Raw genomic sequence first — 26,223 nt, forward strand, 5'->3', positions numbered from 1 at the left:
TATTATCAAGCAAACACATTACAAATTATATTAAACATATTTATTAAACTGTTATAATTACATTATACAAAAAGTGTACATATATACATAATATTTAACTGCGCGCTTAGTTTATAAAATTTAGAAAATCATAATACAATATTTATAAAGTATAAACTAAATATAAACTAAAATATAACTAAATATAAATTAAAATATATTTATTATTAAAAACTAAAAACGAAAAGGGTTAACGGTCCGTAAAGTAATAACACAAATTTAAATAAGAAAAGGCTTAGGACCGTGACATAGGGTGGTGGTACGGAATGACAATTCAAAAAATTAATAATGCTAAGACAGAGCCAATGAATGTTAGAAAGTAATTTAATAAGGAAATATCTGTCAGAGCAAATAATTATTTAAAAACATTTAATAGACAAACGCACGTTTCGATCTTCTACAGATCCTTTTCAATGTCATACAAAATTATAAAGGTAAACACTGAAGCTTAAAACAAAGAAGGTCAGAAGGACCTTAACAACAGATAAAAATTATTTAAAAACGCAAGAAATAACGGTCGGTATTACGCTCGGTGAAAAACGCATAAACGAATAAATAGTCAAACAAGATATAATCAATGGCTATAAAATGCTGCAATGAGAGCACAGCTCACCTCGCTATCAAACCTCAAAATTAACGCTATAGATGGAATCGGAGAGAGAAGAACGTCTGGTTTTAAATTCCCTCGATGAATCCGTCCAAAAATAAAAATTAAAAAATTAAACGATGTCCATAGAAATGAAAGTCGTAGTGATAAAAATGAAAGATATAGTCCCATGATAAGTCTCTCTAATATCCAATCTGTCTAGGCATGTCAAACGAAATAAATTTGAACGTAACCGATAACGAGGTGGCAGCCTGTAAAAAAGAAAGAGAACAAAGAGCAACCACAATCGAGACAACGCTTTATGCCAAAAATAACACGAAACTCATCTACCATTTAAAAAATTGTTAAAGTTACAGTTGAGATGAATAATAATTCAGAAAAAACTATCAGACGCAATAGAAATACATACTGGTCTGTAAGCAAAAATCAGGTTGAGAAAGCTAAGCCAAAAATAATGAAAAGATGTGAAAACGAGGGAGGTCAAGACTAAACTGGATGTGAGAGAAGAAAGCAGTTGAGGAAAGGAGTAGGGAAGGAAATCAAAAAAGGAACGAAGAAAGGAAAAGAGGGAGGGAAAGGCAAGATGACGTGAAATTAGGAAGAAGATGGCAGAGGAGCGGGAGCTTTTGAAACAGGGAAACATTTATTAATGATAGGTAGATAAGAATCGTCCAACAAAGAGATATCATTTTGAATGTTTAAACTATTTTTCTGTTGGCAAATGTGCAACATCTCAGAAACAAGCCTTTTTTTGTAGGAAGGTTCTTGGTCTAATATCGGGGGGTAGGCAGAGGGAGACTCCGCGGGACGCCCTTCTTTGTGGAGGAGGACCAACGCCGCCTCCTTCCACTGGGGGGGGGAAATTGCCCCGACTGGAGGCAGGCTGTAAACAGCCTCCTCAGCCGGTCCCCAAGGTCACTGGGGCCAAGACCCAGGCACGGCCGGGGATTCCGTCCGGCCCCGGGGCGGTGTTCTTCGCCCGGAGCCTTCTGACAGCCCCAGCTCTACCAATACTGCGAAACGTCTCATACATAGCGATGGAATTTTGCTCCGTGCATATGGTCTGCCAAAAATCCACAAAAATAATTTTCCTTTACGTATTATCTCTTCTATTAATAGCCCGTTACACTCTTTTGTTACATATCTCCACAAAATTTTGTACGATAATTTATCGAAACCGAATAGCCATATTTCGAATAGTTATGAATTGGTTAATAAGCTTAAGAATTTTTACATAGATGATCATATTGACGTAATTTCTCTTGACGTAATTAATCTTTTCACTAATGTCCCCCATGATTTAATCATTGGAGGTATAGCAAAGAGGTGGCATTTTTTGGAATCCAAGATTGACATTCCATACAATGAATTTTTAATTGCTCTCCGACTTATTCTTGATTCTACTTTTTTTAGATTTAATGATACTATTTATAAGCAGATTTTTGGCACTCCTATGGGTTCCCCGCTCTCTCCTATTTTGGGCAATATTGTCATGCAGGATCTAGAAGACAAAGCCATTTCCTCCCTCCCTGTCACTCCTTCCTTTTATTTCAGATATGTTGATGATATTATTTTGGCGGCTCCTTCTTTACATTTCTCTTCCATTTTGAAAGTGTTCAATTCCTTTCATAAGAGGTTGCAATTCACAATAGAATTTTCTAACAACAATACTATCAATTTTTTAGACACATCTCTTATTGTGAATGAAAATCGCATTGAATTCGATTGGTTCCATAAACCTACGTTCTCGGGAAGATTTTTTAATTTCCTTTCCTACCATCCTATTGCCCATAAAATTGGCATTGTAATGGGCCTGGTTGTTAGAGCCTTCCATCTTTCCCATCTTAAATTTCATGAAAAGAACCTTTCCTATATTATTAACATCCTTCTTGAAAATGCCTATCCTATACATTTTATACATAGAATTATTTTCCGCAGACTTAAATTTTTGATTTCTAATAGCAACCGTAGCTTACCTCCCTCCTCTCCTCCATCCCATAATCTACGTCATTTTGTCATCCCTTTCATTAAAGGCATTCCTAGAAAGTTTTGCACGACTTTACACAATAATGGTCTTAAACTAGCATTTTCAATTAATAATAAATTAAACGGGCTCATCAAATTACACAAAGATCCAATGCCTAAATTTTATCAATCGAACGTTATTTATAAAATCGCCTGTAATGATTGTGACGCATCATATGTAGGGCAGACGGGTAGACGTTTAATTACCAGACTAAAAGAACACCGTTCGAATATTAACAAATCGTCTGATAACCTTACAGTAGTTTCGATGCATAGATTATTGGGACATAATTTTAACTGGGACGACATATTAGATACGACAATATTAGACCAAGAACCTTCCTACAAAAAAAGGCTTGTTTCCGAGATGTTGCACATTTGCCAACAGAAAAATAGTTTAAACATCCAAAGTGATACCTCTTTGTTGGACGATTCTTATCTATCTATTATAACCTCCGCATAAATAATATTATTTTTCAAATTATTAATATTTAATCTCGTCCCATTACAAAGTCCTTTCTTACTATTTAAATTTCTTAATAGGATTATTGTAACACCGACCTTAACTTTCAGTCGATGTTTTGGTATTCGTGAAGGTGTCAAAGAGTTCAAAAACTCCGTCGGATAATTTAATTACTCCTGTGGATCATCACTTACAATAGAGTCAATTGAGAGATACTCCTTTTCTCTTCCTTCCATTAGTCCAAGGATATAATCATTTATTTTGAATGTATCCTCATTTTTGGGGCAAAGAATCGCTCTATCCGGATTTTCTCTTATCTGCCTCATGGTAATTCTATCTCCAAAAATCTCAGTAATTAGAGATCCTTTTGTTATAAAATCCGGTGGGATTTCAATTATATCGTGATGTAGTTCATCCGTATTTGATAATTTTCCCTCACCCAGTTGCATTAGCCAATCTGCAAATTCCTTTTCTTCCGCAGTTCTCATATTTTGCTGTAGTTTAATCTGAATTACTTTCCTCCATATAGGGTTGTGTTTTACAGTCGATTCAATTATAGCTGCTTTGTGTGCATGAGGCACTACTGGGAGATTTTGTCGGAAATCTCCTGCAAATAAAATTACTTTTCCAAATGGTTTTTGATTTTTCATCAGATCTCTATAGAGTTTATCGACTGCTGTTAAAGCATGGCCAACTGTCATGCTCACCTCATCCCAAATGAGTTTTGCAGAGATCAGTTCTCGTGCTGCTTCAGAATTTCCTCTTATATTCGATTTAACACCGTCATCAATTGGAATTGTAAGCTTAAATAGTGAGTGATAAGTTCTTCCTCCTCTAAGAAGTGTGGCTGCAATGCCAGTTGAAGCACATGGAATAACGATCTCGTTTCTTCCTCGTATAACACTCAGCAATGTGTTAAATTGATAAGTTTTTCCACTTCCTGCAAAACCGTCAATACAAAATAACCGTTGAGGTTCATTCTCATTTTCAATCGCTCGCATGACTTTATCGTACACGTGTTTTTGTTCATCATTCAGTGTCGATACTAAATAATCACCCTCTCTTTTCTCGTGATCTACATTATACTCAGTCACGTCAATATTCACTGTATATGGAACTGGCAATTGGAAATTCTCACAACTACTTCCATTATTTCTCAGAATCTCCTGCACATGATTTAAAGCCATATTTTTAGGATCCACATCATTGGTGTGCACATAATCTTCTATCATGTACTCTTTGTATTTATTCCAAAGAGTTGGTACATCTGTTGGACTTCCATAGATACAAATATAGGCAAATAGCTCTCGTATTTGTGCTGGCATTTTCGAATCTGTTGCTTCCTCTAGCGTTATCCCCCAAAGCTCGTCTGTTAGGATTAAATTCCTCGCCCCTGCTGCCTCCCTAAATGTTTCATAAATAACTCCGTCGACCGTTCTCAAATCCTAAAAACATCTTGCTCCTGCCACATGTAGGAGAAGAAGACGTAGATAAAATCTTTCATTATCTTTTATGCTCACTGTATATAGCCTTGAAATTATTTCCCCCCCTTTTTTGCGCGGCTCCCACCTAGTCTCTTTTTTCTCATAAACATAGTGAGAAGGAATATCTGTGTAAAGAAAATGCACTGCATCCTCATCAGATTTATTTAATTTAAACCATGCAGTCAACGTAGTATCTCTTGTGAGCTCTCTTTGCGCTGCCTGCTCTTCATCTCCTTCCCGGAAATATACCATTTGTCGATCAGGCAAATGAACTGCCAATCTTATTACTGTGTGTGACTTCATAAACAGATCGTATCCGTTTAATCTCCACATTGCTTCTGGAGCACTAACATATCTTGCCTCCAGGAATGAGTTCACTTCATCTATTCGAATGAATTTTGTGCCATCTCGTCCCTGGACTTCGATTGCAGCACAATCAAATCCCTTATGAATATATTTATATAAATATTTTACGCTCTTCACTGACGAACATATTTCCAGATTGATGTGTCGATTATATTTCATAATTAAGTATGGTGAATATGGCACCATCCATCGATTATCTACCTCTTTATTTCTAACGATGTATTTTTTCCCTAAATCTCTTCGTTGATACATGGGATATCCATTAACATTAGCATTAGTTTCTTCCCTAAATTCCTTTGGAAAACCTTTCGAATATTTTCTATCGTCCCCTGTGCAAGGATATCTCATGGAGGAATCTCCACATGGTCCATGAATCATGTGTTTCAAAACCTTCTCATTAAGTTCTGGATACTTTTCTTCGTCCTGGATTTCCGCCCATACCATCATGTCAATGACCTCTTCAAGTCGTGGCTTATCCTCATCACTCAACATTGCTAGTAAATGCATATGCGGAAGTCCTCTTTTTTGAAACTCTATCACCCCTGCATGGGCTATAATATTTCCAAAAATTTTATTGTGAATTAAATCCCTTAAAACCTCTTTTACATCCAAGTTAAATGTTTTAGCGACTATATCTGGGCGAAACTCTATTTGACATCCATCAAGGTTATCCCTAATTTCGGGACATTGAGGATTGCACGTCATCGTAAGAAAAAGGTCCGGTTTACCGAACTTTCTCACCAAAGACATTGCATCTTGGTATCTTTCCTGCATATTCCTTGGACTCCCCATAAATGAAGATAGTAATATTATAGGTATACCAACTGTAATTCCCTCATTTTGTGCTCGATTATCAAGGTGATCCATTAATCCTTTATAAAGTTCAGCTCTTAATTGAGGTTGATTCAATCTAATATAATTAAGCCTATTGGCCTCGGTTTTCATATAGGCATCAAGTATAAATTGACATCTCAATTTTCCTGCTCTCTTGAATTGGCTAAATTCGGCCCTTGGTGCCAGCAGATGAGCATAATAATCCATTTGAGTTATTTTTAGTCTGGAATATTTAGGATTATAAGATTTCATTCCCGAATGCCATCCGTCGTTACCATAGGGATATAACAAAGGATAACACATTGGATCACACCTTTTATCCATAATTGATATTTGTTGAACATCATTTGACTTTTTATTATATATTCGAATGTCTCTTTCAAATGGTGGCTCACCATCAATATTCCTAAAAACCACCGCTATTTCATTTGCTCTTGGAGCATTGTATCTTCTTTGATCATGTTGAGGATCCTTCCGAACTGACAACATTAAATTTATGTTTTCACTGCCTTTCTGATTTAGATCCTGCTCTACCTGACGCATCATCTTAAAAGATTGTGCGAATGCATTGTATTCAACCATGAAACTTGACAAATATTTCATTATTTCTGAATCGCACTCTTTATTTGCTTTGATATTCATTCTATGATTTATTGCTTCCTCTGTATCTACAAAGTAAAGTTGCGCAAAGCGCGGAGCTTGCCCATCCGCAGGGTGCATTGCGGTAGAAGTCAAATGATGATATTGCCCATGAATCTTCAAGCAATAAGGTGCAACGTGCTCAACATCGAATGGATTGCGATTTCCCGGAGCTCCCATGGATGCCATTGCTAAAGCGCTGTTATACGAACGAATATGTTCCTGGAAATTTTTGGATGCTAAATCATTTTCCATGTATAATTTTTTCAGAAAATCAGGACATTCTACGGGCTTTAACTCAAGCTTGCCTTTTTGACAACAATATGTAAATGTCTCCTTAGATTTCTCACATGCAAAGTTTAACGATTTGCAAAATTGGCATTCTACATTCATTCGGCCAAGTTTATGAACGGGCACATTTATTTCTTTGTCTTTTGCAATCAGCGCATCGTGAAGATTTAATTGTCCTGCTTTCTGCCTTCCCTCAGCATGTTTGCTTGCATCAATTTTCAGGCGTTTTGTCCTTGCGTCATCATTTTCATCTGCCCTCCGCTGAGCATGTGTCTGGGCATCTGTTTCAAGACATTTTGTCCTTGCGTCATCATTTTCATCAGCCCTCTGCTGAGCATGTTTCTGGGCATCAGTTGCGACTCGTTTTGTCCTCGCGTCATTATTTTCATCTGCTCTCCGCCGAGCATGTCCCTGGGCATCAGCTTCGTGTCGTTTTGTCCTCGCGTCATTATTTTCATCTGCTCTCCGCCGAGCATGTCCCTGGGCATCTGTTTCCAGTCATCTTTTCTTTGCATCTTCATTCTCTTCAGCCCTTTGCGCAGCCTGTCTCTGGGCATCACCTTCGAGTCGTTTTTTCCTCGCGTCATCATTTTCATCAGCCCTCAGTTTAGCATGTCTCTCGGCATCAGCCTCGAGTCTTATCAACCTTGCGTTATTATTTTTACCGGCCCTCCACCGAGCATGTCTCTGGGCATCAGCTGCGCGTCTCTGTAATCTGGCGTTTGCGTTTTCATCGGCCCTCTACTGTTCACGCCGCTGGGCATCTGCTCTGCTTCGTTACGAAGAAACCTCTCCTCCGTAATCTCGATTTTTCGCCTTTGTCGGGAGCGCTTGCATTCGCGACTGTCTTTATTCAAATTTCCGCCTTTCCTCTTTTTTGGGCATTGTTGTCTCCGTCCTTCTTTACACGTTCTTATATGCAATATTAATCATAAAAATATTCCTGTACATATAGCTACGTCAATATATCTCTTTTATAGAAATTAAATATAAGTATTTTCAATTTTTTCCCTCCTTCAAATCATTCGAATTGTCCGCAGCTCCGAATCGGCACACATTAGCCGATTTATAGTCGTTAAGCAACCTCTAAGTTTTTTTCTTTTTTTCTTTTATGTCCTATCCTTTAAAATTTTATTAAATTCCACTCATTTCAAAATATTAGTCAGAAACATTCCAACAATATCCAATTTAATTAATTTCTAACTCTCCCTTTAAAAATTGATCGATCAGAAATTGCCTCAAACGGTACTTATCTAGATATATTTCTATATAACCTACTTTTTGAAAAAACTCCTTTCTCACCCTCTTGGCTCCCTCCTCATTTAGTCAAACACTGGCTCTTTACGCGTGAAATTTTTTTTAACCTCTACTAACTCTTTCCTTTGCGGTTATCATATACTATTTCGATTTTAATCGAACTTTCCCAGTTGACATCTAACCTTACTGGTCTCGAAATCAGTTCTATATATGGTTGTCTCATATGACTTATATCAAGCAATCTAAACACGTATAACCCCTCAGTTCTGTTTTTGTTTCTATCAACGTTTCAAACGACCTAGGCACCCATATCAAAAAGATCCGTCCCTCTCTATGTCTGTGTTTCTCTGATCGACCTCATCATTTACATACCATCTCCTTTGTCATTCAATAAATACTGCACAACAATAATTAATTTTATTATGTTTTTCCATTTTATATATTCCTTGCACAGCCCTAAAAAAGTCTCGTTGGCCCAAAGCCGGGCGAAGACGGTCCCGTGAACGCGGTCGTAGCCGTGGTCCCGAACGTGGCCGCGCACGCGTAAATCACACCATCACAAATTACATCAATATATAATTTAGATTTCTAGTTCTATATTCCCACAATTTACCTATTGTTTCAAGCTCTTTATGTCTATTCTCAATCAATCCTTTCCACCATCTTCGTCGCTCTTTTTCTTTAATCTACAACGGATGAATATTTTCCGATACGCACTCCAGCACACACGCACTCACCCACGCTCGTACACGCACACTCACACCAATCGAGACACTCACACGCTCACACGCGCGCACAAGCCCGCACGCTCACTCTCACACCCCTTCGCCTCTCGCTCTCTCGTTTAGATATAGATTCGAATTATTTTTGGTGTTATCTTTCCACATCTTATGAATTCCTATGTTAGATTTATAAAAATAATTTATTAATCGTCTTTTAAATTTAAGGTAAAGATCCTTTTTTTGTAATACAAACTTATAAAACTATTTATTTTATTCCAAAATCCAAAATATATATATATGCCCAAATCCAAATTTATAAATAGATCTCACAAATTGTTATTTATCTATTTTCCTTTTTTTCGAAGAGTTCTTGTTCCCAATCTCATTCTCTTTCCGCGTTTTCTCCTTTCTCTGCAAAACATCCTCAGATTCTTGTTTCTTCTCGCCTTTTGTAATCATTCCCACCTCAAATTCCTCCGCAGCTTTTCTCAACAGCTCATCCATTCCATCTTCCAATACTTAAATTTTGAAATTCTATTTCACACAGGTCTTAGGATTAAATGTTATTCCTTTATTTAATTATATAAATAATTGGTTTAAACTTTAAACTTTAATCGAACTTCCAACAATTGGTTTGAAGGTAATTCGTTATAATTTTTTATAATCGTATCGATACCAAAATTTTTATTATGAAATTCTTGCTCTTGTTTACCGTTTCGAAATTCTCCCATTTCTCTTCCTCTCGAATTTTCTTCCATGTTGCCACTCCGTTTATTTGTTTCCTCTTTTCTAATTCGTTCCTTTCCATTTATTTGCTTTCCTACACTCTTTTTTTCATCCATGATGACACTTATCCATTCCAACCTCTATTCATCAATTCTTGACATTCATTTTACAAATCGATCTATATCTTCAACTCGTTGCACCTCTAAGGGGTGATTCGTAAATTATCGCTCATCTCACCTTTTTAAATTGTCTTCCCTCCTTACTGTTACCGTTATTTATTAAAAATCGTTTGTCAATTAAGCAAGGTTCAAGTTTACCTTTGGACAAATTTAATTAATATCCACAAATCCGATCGCGCGTAGGTGGTGCGGTGGGTGGATCCGTTCGCGGGCGGAAGGCCCCAACCACCAACCACCTAGAAGTCACCTCCGTCCGCTTGACGTGATTTTCGTACCAAATGCGTTTAAATCGGTACATAAATGCGCATGCGCGTTGGGCGTGGGTGCTTGCGTGGGTGGGCTCAAGTCCCCAAAACCAACCACCTAGTAGTCATGCGAATTTTTTGTTCAAATTTCCTGAAAATTCGGCCCACAAATACGCATGCGCGAGAGTGGATGCGTGGGCGATTGCGTGGGTGGCCAAAACCTTCAAAAAAACCATATAGCAGCATCCCCCGTAAAAAATGGAAGATCATGGTTCCCTTTTCAAGAAAATCGGATCAAAAATGTGGAAGTAGTTCGCGGTCAGACAGACAGACAGACAGATAGACGGACGGTACTTATATATATATATATATATACATATATTGTTGCGTCCGCGGCGACGACCTCGAGATATATCGAACGCGCGCGCGACACAACCGATCAGCACACGCTAACCACGCGGCACCCGCGCACTCGTGAATAATAACACGGTTTGAAGGAACGCAAGAACTTTAATAACAGAACACAGGATTATTCACAACACAGAGAACACAGAACATTGAACGATAAGCCGCGGATCGAAACGCGATCGCTCAGCTTGACAGCTGGGAAACGACTCGATTGTCATACGTCTTGTCAACATTCTTCTTGGCAACGCGCTCGAAGACGATCTTCTGCCGAAAGTCACGGGTGACCAAATAATCCGCAGGGAAGGAACACGGGGACGCAACACTGCCCCCCGTTCAAAGAAAAAATACGTAATTCGCAATTAACAAATACATTTTTTCTTAAAAATAACTATGTGTTTTCTTTACACCAATTGATTCCTCTCATTGTTTTGTACATAAAAGTATTAAGGTAAGATAATCGAAAAATGAATATTTTACAAGATATTTTACGGTTTATGTAAAATTAAGAAATTATTTCAAGCCTCATAACTCAAAAAGTTCTTAACAAAAGAGTACTTAATTATAGTGTTTTGGAAAGCTCTCGAGATAAGCTACAAGAATATGCAAAAAATATATAGGGTGTTCCGTTTAAAAAAATTGAAGTGACCTTCACGTGACCTTCAAATGACTTTTCAAGGTCAAACCAATGGTACCATCTTATGGCCCCCTCGAAACCATACAACTTTCGTCTTGATCATTTTTCAGTGCGACGCCTACTTTACAAGTTATTCAACCGGTCCGGGACTTTTTGAACACCCTGTATAATATATAATATGTAAGTAATGTATCTGTTTTTACATCTAATCTTGATTCTTGCTTCATCTTCCAAAGTACATGCGTGGATACAGTGGGTTCCGCCCCCCCCCTACGGGAAGGTTCCACTTCCGAAAGATATAACTTAACCTAACGCAACCCATGTCCGCGGTATGGAATATACCTCGCTTTCTATAAAAAGTTATATATTTATTTTATATTATAGTACGTTTTTTATTAATATCTTTGGAACAAATAACGGACCAGTATGACTCGGCCGGTGACAGATTCTGCTATTTGATCGTGAAAAATGATCTTCCCGTACTAGTCGAAAAAAACCCTTTTAAGAGCTTTCGTTTTGATCAAAGAGGAAAGTTTTTACCAAGTTTCAACAAAATCGGAGGTGTCGTTTTCGGAACTGTAGTCTTTCCCAGTCTTTCTACTAACACTACAGGTTTTATATTCTTGTGGTGCCCCGTTTCTGAAATACTAGACTTTACCCCAAGGGGTAGTTTTTAAAAATTGTTATTATACGCTTAATTAGTCTTTTTATAAGTCATAACTAACAGTACAGGTTTTATATTTTTGTGGTGCACCGTTTCTGAAATATTAGATTTCACTCCCAAGAACCGTTTCTAATTTGAAACGACCGATCAATCATCTCAAATACGCCATGCGGGCCGAACATCCACTCGCGAAAGATTGGCGCTGAGCACCACTGCACGAGGCACTTTTGCCGAGCCGCGAATTGAGAGCCGCAGTTTATCCCATCTCGACGCGCATGACCGTGTCGGAGTACCGCGTGGGGATACCGCGCCGGGTATATAAGTCGGCCTCTTCGGCAGGCAGCTATCTATTCCTGTCCCGACTCTCGGGACACTCGAAGCAGGGCATATTCTGAGAATTCGAAGCTACCGACTCCTAGTCCTCGCTCCCTGATCCAGAGCACGGATGCTACCGTGCGCGGTCGGACGTATTCGACGGCCAGTATCCCGGTGTACTACGGACGCTCCAGTGTGCACTATCAGTTTTCCGGTCCAGGGTACGGGTGCTCCCGTCCTCGGCCGATTGCAGTCGGCGTCCGGATCCGTCTGTTGCACTCCTACCACCGAGTCCTCGACAACGACCCAACCGCCGTCCTCACGGCTCCGAACCGAAACAGCCGTTTCCACGGCTCCTGAACGAACAGCCGTCTTCACGGCTCCTGAACAAACAGCCGTTTTCACGGCTCTCGTACATCAGTCGTTCTCACGACACCTGACTAGGCAGTCATAACCGCGATCTCGGGAAGAACAGCCACTCTCACGGCTCCGCATCGCGACACTCCGCTCTCGGCGACCTCGCCCCCTGGTTCAGAGCACGAGTGTTACCGTGCCCGGTCAGACTTATCCGACGGCCAGTATCCCGATGTGTTACGGACGCTCCCGTATGCACCACCCGGAACGGGCGCTCCCGTCCTCGACCGACCGCAGTCGGCACCCGATTCCTTCGGTCTAGCTTGGTTGTCCGCAACCACCGTGTAAATAGTGTGTTCCCCGTTGTATTCTGTCACACGCGATTATCGTCGCCTGACTCTTAGTCAAGCTTCGCGCTGGGTACTCGACACTCTGTAAATAGATTGTTCCTCGTTTATACGCGACTACCATCGTCAGTCCGTGTCTTAACTCCGCGCCTGGTTATCCGCGACCACCATGTAAATAATCTACTCCGTGTTCGCGCTTGACTGTACACTAGTTTAAGTTTAGCGCATGATTGTACACGACCCCGTATATATAGTTCGTATCGCGCAATCACCGTGACCAGCCTGCATTTAGTCTTTAAGTTCCGCCTGCTGCGCCTGGTCAAACCTGACCAACGTCGAGCGTCAGAACCGTGTTCGCATTGAGTATACGTAACCGTTGCAAAGCAACCATTGTAAATAAATTAAATAAAGAAAATTTTGTCTGTCTAAATCGTTTAGTTTTGCGAGTTTGAGCTGATCCGGACACCGGCGAGCCGATCCATGACGTCGGGAAAGGTGCCCCGTTACAAATTATTATTAAACGGTAAATTAATCTTTAGAGAAACCTTAACTAACGGCGTAAGCCCATATTTCTGCGACGTATCATTTTCGAGATGTTTTTTATCCTCAAGGGGTGGTTTTTGAAAATATAATAAATTAATCTCTCACTCGTACGTACACACATACATATACATACATATATACACACACATATACATACATATTCATATCACATGTATGCACGCACATGCACACTGTTGTGCCGGGAGCGGCACGGGATGTGGGGTAGCCGGGAGATTCCAAAGGATGTCACGGACCGTCGAGTAGTTGTATACTTTTATTATTTCTTTTATTATAAAATCGTTTATTTTTAACTGGATTTGTATATAATTTGGTTTAATTATATCTTATTTCGTAATCCTTCTCAGGAGTTTGGAGTTTCTTTCCGTCGCCTCTTCCTTCGTTCCGTTAGATTTTTAAGTGTTATAGTAACTAGCCCAGATTCGCACTCTTTATCAATTGACTTTTTATTAACGACTGTCCGCCGCGAACCCGCGGTGGACGGTTTTTAACACCTTTTAGGGGTGTTTTGGAGGGGATCGCCTAGCGACATGACCATATATGGTCATGGAAGATTTTCGTGGCGGTCAAGTTCAAGTGCAAACGAAGGAGATTCAAAGTCGAATTCCTTCGTTGGCATTTTCACGTTTCCGGCGAACTCGCGCGTGGTTCGCTGAGGTAGCGGTTTTACGCGGTTCGCGAACATTCTATCGCATCTAAAGCGTATAAAATTTATTAATGGTAAAATAAAATAATTAGTTATAGTCTTTCGGACTATAACAACACACATGATTTTGTCTCTTAAAGCATTTTGCACATCAAAGCAATAATCGTATATACACGGTGTGAACGCCGATTGAGGGACAAATTCGTTTTGCGTGTGTGCGTGCGAGCATACATACACGCACCGGCAGGAATGGTGTCCCAGTATGTATGTGTGAACGGTCGACGTCATACGCACACACGCGAAGCGCGCACGTATGTGAACCAAGAATTTATTCTTCATTAAATTTTATCTTTTTATATAATTTAATTATTATTTAATTTAATAGAATGAGTGCCGACCTTTAGTGCACGCGGTTAAGCCGCATTTCTTAAAGAAAGAAAAGAAAAGTATGCATATCGATACTAGAGCGCACGAGACACGTATAGAAACAACATGGTGTCCCGCGCAGTATATAGCTGTCTTTACTCTCTCGTTTGAGCGTCAAGTGAGAGAGACGGCTATTAGACACCTCTAACTTGGTATCACGTCTTGTAATGCTTTCTCTCTCGCTCTTATACTGTGCGCGAAGGACGCAACATCGGAACGCCCCCCATTACTTTACTCCCACTTTCTCCTTCGCTGCCCGTCCCACGTACATGCGCGCTTCGCTTGTGTGAGTATAACGTCTATGAGCGTCAACACAAGCATACCGGGACACCATTCCTGCCGGTGCGTCTACATGAATTTGAACCTGGAAAACGAAGAGAAAAATAGAAAATGTCACAATTCTGATATTCGATCATCACTTTTCAGGATTGACTACACCGATTTTATTCAAACTGGTCGCAATCGAAAGTTTATATTCACATTATATCATAAAAGTATCGTTAAATTTTGATTACTGCTTTAGTTTATTAAATATCTTAACCGAAAGTTACTTGACGTGAAATTCCGGAGCTACTTGGTAGCGCCTCGTCGAGGATAGTGACTCTCAATACTCGGATCCTATTTTTTATGTACTTGTCGTCGCGACGCTACCGCGTCGCTTGATCACTTTTAGATTCAAGTAACGAAAACAAAGAATCTTCTCGAAAGTCAGCGGGCAATCTTGTTTGTTATTCTCCGAATCGGCCGAATCTCGAATTATGGAGGTGCGCGCAGCGAGACAGCCCGCGCAGATGCCAGCATTCACGGCGTGAACCGTTGTCGCTTTGCGATTTTAACTTAGCTCAATTTCTAAACATCTCACTAAACTGAATTAAAAAGTCTTATACCATTTTGCAAACAATTACGTAAAATTTTGAGATATTAATTTAAAAAGATCGGCTATTCGCGTGTAGAAGCGCGCGGCGAGAAAAGCGTCTCACTGTAACCTGATACTAGGCGCGTGCACGGTCTTATACACAGATCTTGAAACGAAGTCGAATTTCGAGATGAGAAATTGGCACTCTTACTGTCCGTGTTTTTAGTACTTGGGATCGCCATTATCGAATGTGTCGCTACTATTGAGGGAAGTGTGAAAAATCGTAATAACCTAAAATAATCGAAACAAAACATTTGATGTGTTTTGTTGTGGACTTACATAAGATTGTGGTTGTGAATTTTTCATTGAAAAATTAAAATTTAATCAATGACGAAGGGGTGTATAGTACCACGATGCCAAACGGGCTTTAAAAGTGTGAAAAAAAAGTATTCCGTTTTTAAAGTGCCGTCGGACAGTGAAAAACGTAAAAAATGACTAGCTGCAATTCCTGGCATTATTCAATTAAAGCAATCGCAGTTTGTTTGCGAGAAGCATTTTGAGGAGTGGTACATTCTCAGAAAGTGGATAAAGCAGGATTCGAATGGTAGGATTATTGCTGAAGTAAGTTTATTTGCCTCAATTATTTATATTATTAAATAAGTTTTTAAACATAAACTATTTCATCTCGTTTTTACAAACAGTTAATTTTGAAATTTTTAATTACGTTATTTTGCTTTTATATTTAAGAGGATGCCGGAGTCGCAGCCGAACTCCGACGGGTAGGCGCCCTCATTTTAACATAACTAAAAGTGTCGGTACAATACCAACACTTATAGTTATGTTACCGACAGTATTTTCTAGAATAAAAAGACATGCATATTTTAGAAAGAGCAATGTGAAAGCTTTTCTTTACATTGTGTTTATTGGAACAAAAAATATGTTGCATTTTCACTGCTCTATCGTCTCGCACAAGCAACGATTTTAGAGCATAGATCTATCTTTATTGCGTACATATTTAAACATAATTCTAATATCATTGCTCTCATTTAGCTATGTTTCTTTATATATATAATAAAAATATATTGTGAAAATATTTATAAATATTATATACTTATAAATTTTATGAATACGATATTACATCAAACAATTTGCATAAAACATTTTATATTGTTAGCTTTTGATTATATCGATTTAACAAATGTCATGCATAAATTGTAATTTGTAGAAAGTTATATGCAAATATCCTTCTTATTGTATATACAGAGTGTCGCAGAGTACTATACATATATAAGCGCTTGTGAGGAGCGCAGTAAATTGAAGAAAAAAGTCCCATAGCATTTTACGATTTTCGCAATAATAGAAATTATAAAATAAATAAATTATATAATAATATTAAATAAAATCGAACGAATGTGTATCTACGTGTGTGTGTGTGTGTGTGTGTGTGTGTGTGTGTGTGTGAGAGAGAGAGAGAGAGAGAGAGAGAGAGAGAGAGAGAGAGAGAGAGAAACGCTCGACCGTTCGAGCTATTGCATGGTCCAGCGTGTTAGGCTTTTCGTGCGTCGGCACGTGACAAGGGGAAGAACAGCGGGACATGCCGTTGTCATTCGTTACGTCATCGCCACGCCGCGCTGTCCCTCCCCTTGCCGCGCGCCGACAAAATGCCTAACACACTGGATAATGCGACAGCTTGAACGGCCGAGCGCTTCTCTCTCTCTCTCTCTCACACACACACACACACACACATATACACACACACACGTAGATACACATTCGTTCGATTTTATTTAATATTATTATATAATTTATTTATTTTATAATTTCTATTATTGCGAAAATCGTAAAATGCCATGGGACTTGTTTCTTCAATTTACTGCGCTCCTCACAAGCGCTTATATATGTATAGTACTCTGCGACATTCTGTATATACAATAAAAAAGATATTTGCATATAACTTTCTGCAAATTACAATTTATGCACGACGTTTGTTAAATCGATATAATCAAAAGCTAACAATATAAAATGTTTTATGCAAATTGGTGTAATGTCGTAAAATTGATAAATAATATAAATATTTTCATAATACATTCTTTGTTTCAAAAGCATCGAAATGATAGATTTATATCGATAATATAATAGGTTTCATCGTCCATTTCCAGACGCAACCATAATATATATTTTTTTCGTCTCTCCGATATATGCAAATGAGATATTTGTACTGAGGCGTCTTTTTCTAACGATATTCATTAGAATATTGTGATCAGATATGATAAATGTAAGATATATGAATAATTTATCACTTTGGAAAAGGCAATTTACTTTCTGCTATAATTTAAAAAAAATGTTGCTTTGTATATTTCACATTATTGAAATATTTTTCTTTACAAGGATTTCCTTCTAAGACTATAGTTTATAGTAGTGTAGGGAAAGCCGCAGCATAAATTTCATAGCATATGCTATCAAGTTGAAACATTTCAAATATTATATTATTTGTAGGCAACGGCAATAAAAGTAATTTTTTTTAGGCACCAATAGACCACACAGCCGGGTAAGCTATCGTACATTCGAAGCTTGGTGTTATCAAAAAAATCGCCAGCGATCAGTATAATTTGCTCAATAATTTGTTAGCTTTTGTCGCTATATGACATGCTACAATTATATAAGAATTATCGCAATATAATATAGCACACTTTCAAAATAAGAATTCTCTTATAACGTGTAAAAATCGGTTCAATGATTCATTTTATCTGGATTTTTATTCTTATCAAATATGCCTTTTAGTTGAGGCAGTGTCTTTATGATCTCTGAATTAAATTTCGTTTAAATTTCGCTTCCAGAATGCACAGGCAAATCGTATCTGATGTAAAACATTTTTGAAAGTAACCAGCACACAAATTAAGATCGCTTTTCGAATTTTTTTTGAATAACCAACATACAAATTAGATCGCCTCTGGATTTTTTTTTTCAATAATCAGCTCACGAATAGATCGCCTCTGAAATAAATATTTTAAATAACCAAAGCGCACATGCAAACCGCATCTGATATGAAATATTTCTAAAAACAACCAGCCTACGAATAAATTGCCTCTGGATTTTTTTGAATAACCGGCACACGAATTAAATCGCCTCTAGATTTTTTTTCAATAACCAGCACACGAATTAAATCGCCTCTGGGTTCTTTTAAACCAGCATACGAATTAGATCGCCTCTGGATTTTTTTTAAATAATCAGCTCACGAATAGATCGCCTCTGAAATAAATATTTTAATAACCAGAGCGCACATGCAAACCGCATCTGGTATGAAATATTTCTAAAAACAACCAGCACACGAATTAAATCGCCTCTGGATTTTTTTTCAATAACCAGCACACGAATTAAATCGCCTCTGGGTTCTTTTAAACCAGCATACGTATTAGATCGCCTCTGGATTTTTTTTTAATAATCAGCTCACGAATAGATCGCCTCTGAAATAAATATTTTAATAACCAGAGCACACATGCAAACCGCATCTGGTAAAATATATAATCTGTACGTGTGTGTGTGTCTATATATATATATATGTGTGTGTGTGTGTGTGTGTGTGTGTGTGTGTGTGTGTGTGTGTGTGTGTGTGTGTGTGTGTGTGTGCGTGCGTGCGTGCGTGCGTGCGTGTGCGTGCGTGTGTGTGTGGGTGGGTGGATGTGAGTGTGGATGTGTGTATGTATGGACGTATGTATGTATAAAAGTGACGCGAGAGTTACATGAGGAAGCGAGGTAATAAGAACGAGCGAAATAACAACAAAAGCGAACGAGATAGAAATAGCAACAAGGATTCGAGCTCGAGAATCGGATCTTTCTTTCACACTATTATTTTCCTCTCGCTCGCATCTATTACTGTCTCGCTCGCTCCTATTATTGTCTCGCTCGCATCTATTACTGTCTCACTCGCTCTCGATTCTTGGGTCCGCTTATCTTTTCGAACTGTCTATCACGATTGTCAAGTGTGACGGAGAAAACAAGACCATGAGTAGAGAGCGAGCGAGATGACCTATCATCAAAGAGTTCCGAAGTCTTACAATCGGTTTCTTCGCTTCCTCTATCCATTCCGAATTCATGAAAATGTAAACATCTTATAAAATAAAAATTGAAACTTTTATTTTTAATTTTATCGGTTTGAAAATAATTTTAATGAATTAATGAGATTTTTGCGATTTTTGCGAAATGATATTAAACACGACGTAAATCGGATAATTTTTAATTAGTCTGATAATACAAGTTTTATAATTATATATTTAACTAAATTTATGCGATTTATATCGTGTTTGATATTATTTTAATCGCAACATTCTCATTATTCTTTTAAAATTACTTTCAAATAAATAAAAAATGCATTTTATTTTCTAACATGTATTCGTGAATATTATAAATAAAGTCTCATGTAAGAGACTTCGCAATGTTCAACATCGGAAACTTTTTCGTTATTTATAATAATTTACGACTTTAAATTGCCATAAAGTAAAAACTAAAACTTTTATATTTTATTTGATCTTTTTTGATAAAAAGGGATTAATGAAATTTTTCCGTTTAAAATGACATCGAATACAATATAATTCGGATAACTTTTACTTATTGTTATATAAGTAAAAGAATGTATCTAATTGAAAATTATTCGAATAAAATGTTGGGTTGTTTAATGTGATTTTAGTCGTAAAAACCATATTAATTCTAAAATATGTTCAGTAAGATAAATTAAGTAATGTAAAAATTTTAGTTTCTAATACATTTTCAATGTTATCAATTGTGATGTTCACATGACATCTTCTGGTACATTTAAATATGTGAAATAAATAAATAAATAATTTTAATATGTATAATAAATTAAAATAATTTGTTTCACTGCACAATATATAAATCATTTAATATTAATTATATCGACCATATTTAGACCAGGAGACGTCATGTGAACACCACAATTAATAACATTGAAAATGTATTTGAAACTAAAATTTTTACATTACTTAATTTATCTTACTGAATATAATTTTAGAATTAATATGATTTTTACGACTAAAATCACATTAAACAACCCAACATTTTATTCGAATAATTTTCAATTAGATACATTCTTTTACTTATATAACAATAAGTAAAAGTTATCCGAAATATATTATGTTCGATGTCATTTTAAACGCAAAAATTTCATTAATCCCTTTTTATCAAAAGAGATCAAATAAAGTATAAAAGTTTTAGTTTTTATTTTATAGCAATTTAAAGTCGTAAATTATTATATTATAAATTATTATAAATTATCATAAATAACGAAAAAGTTTTCGATGTCGAACATTGCGAAGTCTCTTACATGAGACTTTATTTATAATATTCACGAATATATGTCAGAAAATGAAATGCATTTTTTATTCATTTGAAAGTAATTTTAATAGAATAATGAGAATGTTACGATTAAAATATCAAACACAATATAAGTGGCATAAATTAAAATATCAAACACAATATAAGTGGCATAAATTTAGTTAAATTTATAATTATAAAACTTGTATTATCAGACTAATTAAAAATTACCCGATTTACGTCGTGTTTGATATCATTTTAATCGCAAAAATCTCATTAATTCATTGAAATTATTTTCAAACCGATGAAATTAAAAATAAAAGTTTCAATTTTTATTTTATAAGATGTTTACATTTTCGTGAATTGCAAATGGATAGAGGAAGCGAAGAAACCGATTGTAAGAGACTTCGGAACTCTTTGATGATAGATCATCTCGCTCGCTCTTTACTTATAGTCTTGCTTTCTCCGTCACACTTGACAATCGTGATAGACAGCTCGAAAAGATAAGCGGACCCAAGAATCGAGAGCGAGTGAGACAGTAATAGATGCAAGCGAGATAATAATAGGAGCGAGCGAAACAGTAATAGATGCGAGCGAGACAATAATAGGAGCGAGCGAGACAGTAATAGATGTGAGCGAGAGGAAAATAATAGTGTGAAAGAAAGATCAGATTCTCGAGTTCGAGTCCTCGTTGCTCGTGTTATTTCTCGTTCGCTCTTATTGTTATTTTGATCGTTCTTATTATCTTCTCGCTTCTTCACGTAATTCTCGCATCACTTTTGTACATACATACGTCTATACATACACACACTCACACACACCCACACACTCACACACACACACACACACACACACACACACACACATATATATATATATATTGTGTATATGTATAACTTACACAGAATATTTTCTACGTAACTCGTTGTAACGCTGTTTTCCCGTAGCTTGTTACGCGTACGATTGTTACGCCGCTGCGTGACAGTGAGTATCTATGACGCGGAATTCGAGAAAGAAAACAAGAATGTAATGCTTTAATGTGCGCGTACATGTATACTGAAGTATACTATTACACGCAAGATGAAAGAGAATGATGGTACGAGATTGACTCTCCTTGTCACACAAACCGACTATAGCGCCGTCTGTCGCGATAGCGAGCAACTAATCTACTGCTCTGTTTTACTCTTGTATCGCAGTCTCACACTCAACAATATGCATGAAAATTTTGCGTACCGAAATTATTTTTACTACGATTCTAAACTCATTTCTAAAAGTTTATTTATATTCCTTCATGCAATCTCTAACAGGAAGCTATGTTATTTTGTACATATAAACTGCAACATTTTTATATTAAGCAAGTTTTGTTACGGGTTGACGTCAGAAGCTGATAAAAAAACTGTAATTTTTCAATTTTTTTTGTTTTTGACATAAAACTAGTAGGTTCCTGCTTTGTTTTTATATATACTTTAATCGTGGAGAAGGAATTATAATTCTGTGCAATCAATAAAAAAATTTCGGTATGGAAAAAAATAATCGTTTTGTCGGTAATCCGGCATCCTCTTAAGGTTCCATACAAGCACCCTCGACTCGACGCGTCCGCTGTCCCATCAATATTTCACAATGATTCTGTCAATACTACGATAGAACATCCTTCTGTTGTTAAAGTAGATATTCTAATGGATGATCTTCCTGATGCCGGAAAACTCTCGAACATGGATCCAGACTGTTCTGCTTTTGAATCTGTTGATGAACAGATGAAAGAGTCATCTTACATACAAAGTATGTATACTTTATTATATTTTAAACAAAGAAAAACATTCAATAAACACCAAAACTATATGAAACATTTTTATATTCAAAATATATTGCAATAAAACTACTTTAGAACACCATAACGAAAAACTTTGCAAAGTGTCTCTTTGTAAAAACCTATTTCTTGTATTCTTGTTGCAGACGTGAACAACAATGATGCTTCATTGATAGATGTAGTTAATACAGATAATATACAGATACTTGAGAATTTTCTCCGATGAAAGAAGCCGATATCGAGATGATTTAGGATAAAAAATTTAAGGATTGGCCAGAAAATCCTAAAATACACGAGCAGAATTTTGATATTATTTCAGAAATCAAAATAAGTGTTTGTAAGTAATTGTAATTTATGATAAAAAAATAACTGTCAAACATTCAGTAATATACAGGGTGTCCGATTCGTGAGGGACCAAACGAAAAGTGATGATAGATTAGGTCAAACTAAGAAGAAAAGTCCTCTACCATTTTGCAAAATTCGCAATAATTATTAAGTAATAAGCAAAAAATCACATGAAGGTTAACTTTAATTTTTTAAATGGAACCCCCTATTTTTTATTATGTATTTTTATAGCTTATCTCGAGAGATTTCCAAAACACTATAATAAAGTATTTCTTCATTGAGTACTTTTCGAGTTATGAGGCTTGAAATAATTTCTTAATTTTACATAAACCATAAAATATCTAGTAAAATATTCAATATTCGATTATCTTACCTTTATACTTTTATATGCAAAATAATGAGAGGAATCAATTGGTGTAAAAAAAAACATAGTTGATTTTAAGAAAAAATATTTAATTGTTAATTGCAAATTACATATTTTTTTTAAAAAACAACTATGTTTTTCCTTTACAACAATTGATTCCTCTCATTGTTTTGTATATAAAAGTATTAAGGTAAGATAATCGAAAAATGAATATTTTACTAGATATTTTATGGTTTATGTAAAATTAAGAAATTATTTCAAGCCTCATAACTCGAAAAGTACTCAATGAAAAAATATTTTATTATAGTGTTTTGGCAAGCTCTCGAGATAAGCTATAAGAATACATAATAAAAAATAGGGAGTTCCATTTAAAAAATTAAAGGTAACCTTCATGTGACATTTTTGCTTATTACTTAATAATTATTGCGAATTTTGCAAAATGGTAGAGGACTTTTCTTCTTAGTTTGACCCAATCTATCATCACTTTTCGTTTGGTCCCTCACGAATCGGACACCCTGTATATTACAATCTGCAGTGTTAATATTTATTTATTTTTGTTCAGGTACTGATAGTGGAGTAATAACGAATAACGCAATCGGTGAGAAGTCTTCTGTCATAATTCCGATAAATCTTGGAGTTTTTCTGTGTTAGATGAAAATGAAGAATCGATTGTTATCTTCTCACACATAATAATTAAAATAAAAAACAAAGTGAAAGTCCCGATAACTGACAAAAATGTTGTGGTCAGTGGTGATAAAACACTGCGTTACTTCGTTTGTGGGCATGCTGTCGCTACAAAGGAACATAAACTTAGTGAAATCTTGGACAATGTAAGATTGTTACCACAACTTTTGGAATCGTTCCAAAAATTGACTGTGTGTAATGGTCTGGGTGCTATCAACATTCATCTTTTGCCAATTGATAGTATAATCCAAGATTGTGTTTACCAATGGCGTCACAAGGATTGCACTATGATCTCAAAACAAAAAAAATGTGATCGCTGTATGAAAATGAGGCAATTAGTGCTGAAGAAAGAAATAAGGCTGAAAAGAAATAGAATGTTGATTCGTATTTCTCAAGCCTCTAATCCAATGGATCAGAGGAAATTAATTGTTCTACAGAAGAGAAATCTTCGTGAAAAGCGAGAAAAAAATAGAGCCCGACAACGTGTCCAATTATTGAAGCAATCATTGGGAAGAAAAGCTAACGAAATCGCTTCGATTCGCACTGAAACATTGGCCCAAAGATGTTTAGCATTGAACGTTCCAGCTGCACAAAGAACCACACTCAGCGAAATAATTTCTGCTGCAGGTAAAAAAAATGCTAAGAATCGGCACTATAATGAAGAGTGGATTATGTTGTGTATATTAATGAACATAAGGTCACCAAGTTATTACGAATTTCTCCGTAAAAACGACGTTTTGCCATTCCCTTGTAAAAGAACGATTCGCAGTTATTTTTTGCTTATTGATATGAAATGTGGCTTTGACGAACAGTTTGCGAAATTGCTCAAGAAACATTTCGACACAAAATCTCCGATGCAGCGACATGGTGTGCTTCTATTTGACGAAATTAATTTACGAAAATCCATTGCCGTTTGTTCAAAGAATCTTACTTATGTTGGCTTGACTGACTTCGGTGATGACGGGCCGCAATCTATTAACATTGAAGATCAAGCAACGCATGGTCTCATTCTCATGTTCCAGCCTCTTGCTGATTCGTACGCGCAACCAATAGCAGTGTTTGCTTCCAAAAACCCTATTAAGGGTGAAGAACTCGCAAAAATAGTAATTAAAGCTATTACGTACCTGGAAATGAGTGGCGCAAAGATTCACGGTGTAATTGGCGACGGTGCGACGACGAACGCGAAAATGTGGTCTTGGGCGTGTCAAATTCAATGGACGACACGAAAACGTGGTTCACGCATCCCAGAGATGACGAACGAAAAGTCTTCGTCTTCTCTGATACACCGCATGTCATCAAAAATATTCGGAATCGGCTGTACAATAAGAAAAAATTGCGGGTAAATTCCTTCTTTTCACACAAAAAAATTAAATAAAAAATAACTTACCTGCCCCTAAAAATTCTTATAATAATTATAAACTTACAATAATTATACTTAACTTAATGAAACCTGAAATAATAGAATTTAAAAAGGAATTGATATTAATTAACATAAGGCGCTTTTCTATTAGTGACACAAATTGACACAAGTCGACACAAACATCATTCTTTCTTTTTTCAACATTCAGGAATAATAAAAGATAGAATGATACTTATAGTGTCAGCTTGTGTTAACTTGTATCGCTACTAGAAAAGAACCCAATAATAACGTAAATAAATATTTCTTCCTTAATTTCTGCAGATAAAATCATCGGATAATTATATCTGTTGGGATTACTTGAAGATTTTGTTTGATCTCGATGTTCAACACGCAGGAAACGCAAGAGTCTGTCCCAAATTAACACAGACATGTTTTATTAGACAACACATCAAAAATGCGTGTTCGCCTCGCAACTCAGGTAATTTCTTTTTTTTTTCAATCTATACCAATTTTTTCTTTTTGTGACTAATGCATCGTCTTTTTAAACCCGTCTAGATTTTTAGCAACTCTGTAGCACAAGAGTTGGCTTTCTATTCGTCACGTATAGGAGGACCTCTCAAAGGATGTGAAGAAACCATTCGGTTTTGCAAACGGCTAAATGATATATTTGATGCGCTGAACCGCAAAACTCCGAATCAGGGACTTACGCCAGAGAGCAAGGATTTTAAAGTATATAATTAATAATTTGTGAAATATATTTGCAACAGTTTACGCCGATCTTGGGTCGATAAAACCTGTTTTATTCGAAAAACGCTATAAGTTTATTTGGTACTTTCAGGTGTTGGAAAATGCGCTTGAGTGGTTGAACGAGTGGGAGATGGCTTTCCGAACAGGTAACATAACAGCAAATGAATACCTAACACCAAAGACATCGAGAGGTTTCCGATTAACCCTACAATCTTCAATAAACATGTGCCGTTACCTTATCGAAAAATTTGATTTCCAGTATTTCTTAACGGGAATGGTGAATCAAGATAACTTGGAGGTATTTTCAATTTACATTGACTTTTGTAACGAAAAAACTACATGTTTATGGTATTATCCCAGATAGCAAAGTCTGTAGAAGCAGATCATGCCAAGCGTCTGATATCAATTATTGTTAGCAAAAAGGCTACAAATTTGGTACAGAAGTTGTTATTACCGATAAAATCGACAAATTGATGTCAAAAATAGAGCAGATCCTGCTC

General features: G+C 36.6%; 2 protein-coding genes across 2 annotated transcripts; both read right to left on the minus strand.

Moving 5' to 3' along the window:
- Positions 1–3,304: 3,304 nt before the first annotated feature.
- LOC145969042 (uncharacterized) lies at positions 3,305–4,459 on the minus strand. Its single transcript, XM_083094906.1, has one exon. The coding sequence runs from the start codon at positions 4,457–4,459 to the stop codon at positions 3,305–3,307; it is 1,155 nt and encodes a 384-aa protein (XP_082951032.1).
- Positions 4,460–4,568: 109 nt separating this feature from the next.
- Positions 4,569–25,027, minus strand: LOC145968213 (uncharacterized). Its single transcript, XM_083093536.1, has 3 exons — positions 24,741–25,027; positions 21,318–22,156; positions 4,569–14,596 (listed from the first exon to the last, which is right to left on the minus strand). Exon 3 carries the CDS (start codon positions 6,848–6,850, stop codon positions 4,580–4,582), a length of 2,271 nt encoding a protein of 756 aa, XP_082949662.1. The 5' UTR covers positions 6,851–14,596; positions 21,318–22,156; positions 24,741–25,027; the 3' UTR covers positions 4,569–4,579.
- Positions 25,028–26,223: the final 1,196 nt, after the last annotated feature.

Source organism: Camponotus vicinus, unplaced genomic scaffold (genome assembly GCF_025532165.1).
Source record: "Camponotus vicinus isolate PSW18456_S1 unplaced genomic scaffold, iyCamVici1.0 SCAF_3, whole genome shotgun sequence".
In the NCBI taxonomy this organism is placed as follows: domain Eukaryota; kingdom Metazoa; phylum Arthropoda; class Insecta; order Hymenoptera; family Formicidae; genus Camponotus; species Camponotus vicinus.

Coding starts and splice junctions, on each gene's coding strand:
- LOC145969042 (XM_083094906.1), bottom strand. CDS start 4,459: ATGCCAGCACAAATACGAGAGCTATTTGCCTATATTTGTATCTATGGA.
- LOC145968213 (XM_083093536.1), bottom strand. CDS start 6,850: ATGAATGTAGAATGCCAATTTTGCAAATCGTTAAACTTTGCATGTGAG.